The sequence below is a fragment of the Staurois parvus genome, unplaced genomic scaffold, assembly GCF_062004578.1.
Source record: "Staurois parvus isolate SC_StPar_1 unplaced genomic scaffold, SC_StPar_1.0 ptg001192l, whole genome shotgun sequence".
Lineage (NCBI taxonomy): Eukaryota > Metazoa > Chordata > Amphibia > Anura > Ranidae > Staurois > Staurois parvus.
The window spans coordinates 1707769-1715138 of NW_028318988.1; the positions used below are offsets into that span (position 1 = coordinate 1707769).

At 43.7% G+C, this 7370-nt stretch overlaps 1 protein-coding gene across 1 annotated transcript; it reads right to left on the bottom strand.

The window, feature by feature from the left end:
• Positions 1–245: 245 nt before the first annotated feature.
• LOC149438385 (olfactory receptor 5AP2-like) lies at positions 246–1310 on the bottom strand. Its single transcript, XM_089659882.1, has one exon. The coding sequence runs from the start codon at positions 1220–1222 to the stop codon at positions 272–274; it is 951 nt and encodes a 316-aa protein (XP_089516008.1). The 5' UTR covers positions 1223–1310; the 3' UTR covers positions 246–271.
• Between the last annotated feature and the right edge of the window lie 6060 nt (positions 1311–7370).

Genomic DNA, 7370 nt, shown 5'->3' on the forward strand with positions numbered 1-7370 from the left:
TCATCTTATAAGGCCCCCCAAGCCTGCTGTTTGAAACTAAACACCCAAAGCACAGAATGGCACTTCTAATACACCTGGATGGAGGAAATGTAAGTAGCAAGTGACTGAGACAGTACAGTCCATGCATATAGGACACATAACAGGCACACTCCTACAGACTGGAGTACAGCCCTCTGTTTCCCACAAAATCCCCAAACAGTTAAAAAGAAGTTTAGAAAAATAACACATCTCTACAATGGTAAGACTGCTGCTGAAAAAATTAAAAATAATTTTATTCTGTTGATTTACCAACAATTTTATGCAGTTTGCATACAATTTTTTCTCTAATAGCTTTGGTCCTTATCCCATAAATTAGAGGGTTTGCAGAAGTAGCTATGCCAGTTCCGATCAAAGGTATGATAACATCAACTTCGGTTGATATAGAACCTGTGCTTAGACTGTACCTGAAATTGAGGAACAAGAGGGTGGTAATATAAATAGAGAAGGCCAATATGTGGGTCATCAATGTATGTATAGCTTTCTGGGAGGATTCTGCAGAAAGTTTCAAACAGATGACAACTGTTCTTATGTAAGAGTACATTATTACAAGCAAGCAGCCAATCGAATTGAACAAGGTCAAAAACATTCCATAAAAGACATTAACTGTTATATCGTTACAAGCAAGCGGTTGTAGAGACATGACCTCACAATAGACATTGTTGACATTTTCCCCACAAAAAGTTAGCCTCAATGTCAACAATGTATCCACAATTATTATCACCACTACATAAACATATAGGGCAAGTGATATTGTTTGAGTTGTGTAGTTGGTCATCAGACTGTGGTATCTCAGAGGGTGGCCTACAGCCAGATATCGATCATATGCCATTGTTGTAAAAGTAAAAATTTCATTAGTTGCATAAATCTCGATACAGAAAGACTGACAGAGACATCCTGTGAGTGAGATGGTTGAGCATCCAGACAACAAGTCAATGGCCAGCTTGGGAAAATATGACGCGTTCCCGAACATCACATTGATAACCAAGATACATATTAAGATGTACATAGGCTCATGCAAGCTTTTCTCTGTCCAGGTTACGTAGACAATCATAGAAGTCATAAACAGTGTAACTGAAAATAATGCAAGAGCAAAAACAGCACAAACATATCGAAATGATTCAATCTCGATAAGCCCCACCAGAACAAAGTTGGTTACAGAGACATTTTTCAGAGACAAGCTCATGACTTGGATTTATGTCTTGCAAAATCAACAATTCCTAAAATGTTTTATTCAATCTGAATGCTTTAAATTGAAAAACGTAATTTGTAGAGGTTCTGTGGATATTCGTTGCATTGCTTTTCTCTTGAATTCAGTTGGGCTTTTATAGGCTTTAGAAGGTGTCACCTCACTCACAAATTAGATCTGGAAACATTTGCAGTCGCTGCATCCAAGTGTTCCCAGTGGGCCACAGCTGTTACGGGTGCCGCTGATGGACTAATTAGAAACTGGGATGACGTACTGCAAATACATTTAACAAGCTTTCCCGGTGAAAAAGAGAACATGAAAAAAATAAAACAAGAAAGGAGAAATTTTAAATTAAAAACCAAACTGACCTCAGTTTTGAGTTTTGCATAGTAATGGTGTAAAACAGATCTCTACTCTTTTCTTGGTTTGATGCTATTGATGATTCAGTCACACACAATCATAAGATAATGAAATTTCTATTCTACTCTCATTAACAAATCATAAAAAAACATAAAAATAATACATGCACAGTACATAAATCAAATCAAGAATACTAAAACATTTCCTTTTAAAAATAAGAACATATATAATAAAAGCAACCTAGGACCACCCAGTTCATTAATTTTCATATTTAATGTTTTTATAGCCCTTTTGAAAAAACCTCTCTCTAAATCTCTTTGTTCTCACTTTTATGTTTCTAAACCGTCTACCAGATGGCAATACTTAAAATAAATGGTGACCAGGGTGGGACGAATCTCTCACTATTTTCTCTGCTCTGCCTAGACTGTGAGACTCATAAATTTCATCTAGATAGAGACGGTTGCAGCCCAGAATTTTCTGTGCAGTGTGGATTATTTTCTGGAGAGCAGCCTTATCCCTCACTGAACACTTAGGGTACCAAGCTAAGATACAATACATCAGTACACTTTCAGTAGATAAACGGTACAAGGTTACGTCATGTCAATCATGTAGTGAACCCAGACAAGGTGAACGGGTTATGACCACCACTTCACTGTGGAGCCCAAAATATCCTTCAACATTTCAGACCTTCCTGGGCAAGGGGAAAGTTGGACTGCCCTACTCCTTCCATGATTCCCCCTTGGACCAGTAGATCATTATTATTCTTAAATATTAATATTTTTAATATTAGCAGTAATGTTATTATTATTATTATGTGCCATCGAGTCTTTGTTGACTCCTGGTGACCACATGAATAGCATTTATCCAAATTGATTTGTCTTCGGGTTGGTTAAAAGAGGATCATTAAAGGATTAAAAGAAAATCATCCTTCTGAAGCAGTCATGACTGGATGATAAAACATGTCAAGGGCATGGCCAGATGGTGTCATCACGAACAGTACATAGGAACCAGAAGTTGGCCATCTTTGGTGAGGAATCTAAAGCCAACATCCAACCTTAAGGGGGAAACTGTTTGATGTTTAAAAAGACGATCTATTCTATGTGTAGCAGCACAGTGGCTAAATGGTTATGTCAGGGATCCCGGTCTTCACCACGGTGCGAGAATCCGTGCATGCGCGGATTGCCCAGGTGCATCAGCGGTCGGGCAGTAGGACCTGGGCGACCACGGCAGCAATTGCGGCCGCGTATGCGCACTCGCGCACACACGGGCGTGCGCCTGGCACCAATGACGGTGCAGGGCGCACTATTTAAACCGGCCAGGCAATGTCCTCATTGTCGCAAGGTCTTGTTCCTGTTCCTGTGTTCCTGTTAGTACGTTTCCTTGTTGCCAAACTCAGCCTGTTCTGATTTATGCTGACCCTCTCCTGCTCTGACCCCGGCTCGTCCCTGACCATTCCTCTGCCTATAGTTACTATTGTTTTGGACCCTCTGTTACTGAACCCGGCGTGTGACCTGACTACTCTTTGCCTGCAGCTTGGTACCGCACCTGTCCCCACTGTCCCCACTACCCGGCTAGTCTGACCTCGCTCACTCCTAGCAGTCATCCATCCATCCCGCTCAGATCGGGACCTGTCAGCCCCTTCACAGCAGGCTCATCCCGGGCACATACCCTCAGCGGGACCCCTCTACCATCGCCGGGGGTGCCCAGGGGAGCAACCTGGTTCCAGTCTTGCACCAAGTCCATCCCCACCATCGGGGGCTCTGGTGAAAAGGCAGACTGGGACTTAGACTCCGCGTCCTGGGAAATCCTTTGCTGTGGACCACTAGAGATCCCGTTGGGTGGAGCCTGACAGGTTAGCACTTCCGCCTGGCAGTACTAGGATTGTTGGTTCGAATCCCAGCCATGGCACCTCCTGTCTGGAGTTTGCATGTTCTCCCTGTGGCTGTGTGGGTTTCCTCCAGTTTCCTCCCACACTCCAAAGACATGCTGGTAGGTTAATTGGATCCTGTCTAAATTGGCCCTAGTATATGAATGTGAGTTAGCGACCTTAGATTGTACACCCCTTGAGGGTTAGGGACTGATGTGAATGTACAATATATATGTATTGCGCTGGGTAAATTGACGGCGCTATATAAGAACCTGAAATAAATAAAATGTGTGCTGGCTATAGTGCAGTGAGTGATAATTTAATCCTTTAATAAACAGTTTATGGGAGTTTTACATGTTGCACAATGATGTTTGTTTTATTCTTTTGAGCGCAAATATTGGAGAAAAGATGATCCTTGGGAAGATAGGACACAGACATAGCTGCATGGAGATATAGCCCTGTTAAAGGACAAGGCGCATTTTGACCTATTCTTACAGATCAAAAATCCTGAGGTAAGCAGCCTGATTGAAAGGTGGTAGAAGACACATTTTTTCTGCTGGTGATTGATCACGAATAGCTGCATTGGTGGAATTTGTGTATATATATGGATTACATTGAAGGTGGAAGAAGATTATAATGGACTTTTCTACACTAATATACGTTATTGTGTGTAGACTTGATCACTGTTTTTTAATATATAATTTTTGGAATTTTTATTCACATATATTGACTTTTATTTATTTATATAAATTGTATATATATGATTTTTTTTATCTAATCACTTGAGTTCACAATTGCATTACTACTTGATTTCACAGAGCAGGGGCGGACTGAAATCTCATGGGGCCCCTGTGTCCTTGCCCAAACTCAAAAAAGCCTATGAAAAAGGTACCAGGGGCATCTCATGGGGCCCCCTACTGACCCCGGGCCCTCGGGCAGTGCCCGAGTTTCTAAATGGTCATTCCGCCCCTGGCACAGCGTTTATATTTAAATACATAGAAAGAGATCCAATGCAACATCTGTCCACTTCTGGCTCTAAGGTTGAGAACTGAGCAATCAAACACCACTGACTACTCAGTTCTCCCTGCCGCTCTGAGCAGAGAGTGATGACTGTAAGTCCAACATCTGCCCCCACCCCTTAATGGAGTGCTCGGCTGTGGAGGGGGTGGGAGTGGCTGGCTCAGACTCTCAGCAAATCGCTGAGAAGCTGAGCCAGGTGCAATTCCAGACTCCTGGGTTCATCCCAACCATATGGCCCCGATCTTTCCCCAGCCTGGACTGGCTGAGTGACGTCAGCCAACAGCACTGCAATGCACCTTACCCATTTAAGGGGTCTATAACCACACGATTGAGCCTTTCTCACTGGATTTCCATACAGCAATTTACATCCATCTCCATCCAGACAAATTCTGCAAGTTAATTATCTAAGAATTTACTGTTTCTCCGCAACAGCTCAAAACAAGTTTTAAAAAATAGCGCTTTCCTCCATAGTACTGTATATAAGTACATCTTTATTAAAAACCAGTAAAAGTATCCTCCTCTCACATTAAGTTGTAAAGTCCGTAATGCACCACAGATATAAGCTTGTATTTCCCCTTAAGAGATTTGTAACATCCAGGGAGTGCATTCGACTTACTTCCTGTGGTGGTAAAAGGGAAAGAGAAAACCGAGGTTTAGGGCCATCTCACGTGGGATGTTAGAGGTGACCAGAGACTGGGCCTCTGAGTTGGAGAGTGGCCTATCATGAATGTTTGCCATGGTGTTGGAGAGAGAGCTGCCATATCTGGGCTGCTTAGGGCAAAGCTGGCCCAATGAGCTGGAGGGAAGAGGTGTTTCCGGTTCCATGACAGCAAAGTCCTGAGTTGTCACCAATACCACCAGTTCCTGACACGAAAGAGCAGAAGGAGGCTTAAAGTGGTTGTAAGGGCAGTTTTTGTGCCCTAATGCATTCTCTGTATTTAGGTTAAAAACCTTCTGTGTTCAGCTACCCCCCCATCCCACCTAAATACTTACCTGAGCCTGATCTACATCCAGCGCTATGCACAAGAGCAGTAGATCTCTCCTCACTGGACATGAAAGCCATTGGCTCCTGCTGCTGTCAATCACAGCCTGTGAGAAAAGAATGGAGGGGCAGGGAAAAGCCACTCTGTGTATGTTAATGGACACACAGAGCCTGGCTCAGAAGCTAGCTTGCATGAGTGCCCCCATAGCAAGTTGCTTGTTATGGGAGCACTCAAAAGGGGAAAGGAGCCAGGAGTGCCATTTGGGGACCCTACAAGAGGAGGATTTGGGATGCTCTGTACAAAACCACTGCACAGAGCAGATAAGTATAACATGTTATTATTAAAAACAATTCCCTTTACAATTACTTTAATAACAGACTGGCACGTGGTAAAAGGCTGTGGGCCATAACATCGTAATCCATTTCACAGACAGCATGATGGTGAGTAGGGATGAGCTAAAATTAACGCTGAGACACATCCCACTGGTTTTTCACCTTAATTTTGGTTGTTCAGGTGTTTGGACCAATGCCAGAACATAGTTTATACTGTATGTCATTTAATACCACTAATATATGTAGCACCTTCCTAGTTAGCTAGGGGGAGCTCTGGCATACATTTTTAGATAGAGGCTGAGTAGCAGCTTGGTTGTGATAGCCAGGTGGGTCAAATTTAGGTCAGAGCTGAGAGGCTTTGCAGACCAGCTCTTTGGGATTTCCTCCTGCTCTAGAACTTTGGAGAAAGATCGAGAAGCAGTGGGCAGAGGTGAGGAGTGGCTGGTCTGTACTCTTAGAGGATCCTGTCCAATCCCCAACAGGAGGCTTAGCAAAGTACCAGGACAGCCTTTAAAGGTAACAAAGCCTGCTCAGAAGGAGGTGAATTGGAGAGAGTTTGGGTGGAAGATGAGAAAGTGAGGCTGGATAGCAGGACTCTGGAATCTTGAAAGGTGGAAAGCTTCGGTCTTCCCTGGCCCCCTGAGAGAGGACCACCTGTGTGGCAGGGAAGCTAGAAGGCTGGGTAGCAGCCACCGACCCACCAGCAACACAGGAGAAGGACTAAGTGAGTAAACCTGCACCCCCTGGGCCCTATAGGGGAAGGAGCACTCTGGTGGGAAATCAGATTAGCGACTACTCAGGACTGTCTTACTTTAAAGTGGCAGACGCTGGATCCCCTGCTTCAGGCAGCTGGATTAGAAGAATCTGGCGTCTGGAGTGGTACAACAGGAGACACTGGCTAGCTCTCCAAGAAAAGACTGTTTGCTGTAAAAACCTGTATATAGTTCAAGGAAGTTGTCCTCGGTTTCACAGTTCAATTGGTGATCCTGTACACCCCTAACCCTATCCCAGTTCAAATACCCTAAAAAAACATCAAATCAAGCTCAAGGACTGGTAACCGTCTCCTGGATGCAAGTTATTGGGAAAATGCGTGTTGCCTGGCTGAGCAGGACTATAGGGGGACCAAAAAACTTAGTGACTCCTAAGGGGGTAGAGCTACATATAAATGCCAGCTTCCTACTGTCAAATTTTGTTAAGAACACCAATGGGTTCAGGCACCACTGAGTCCTTCACTTATATGGCCAGGAATCTTTGCCCATGTAAGTGAATGGGGCCATGATTTTGATGGTTGTTAAGGACGTTGGCACGTGCAGTCACTGACCTTGACATTCATCCCCAACCTTGCAAGAAATGGGGCGAGAGCCCAGTGGCATCATCAATTATATGGGCATGCCCATATGTGCTCAATGGCATCACCAGGAAACCACTTGTATCTTACAGCTGTCATCTGCTGGACTTTATATATGGCTGGTGACAAGTGAAGTATGACATGTCTCAGCATGACATGTCTCAGTATGACATGTCTCAGCAATGTTCAACGTTGTTTTTCAGCAAGCATCATGATTGACATGGTTCTAAATTGC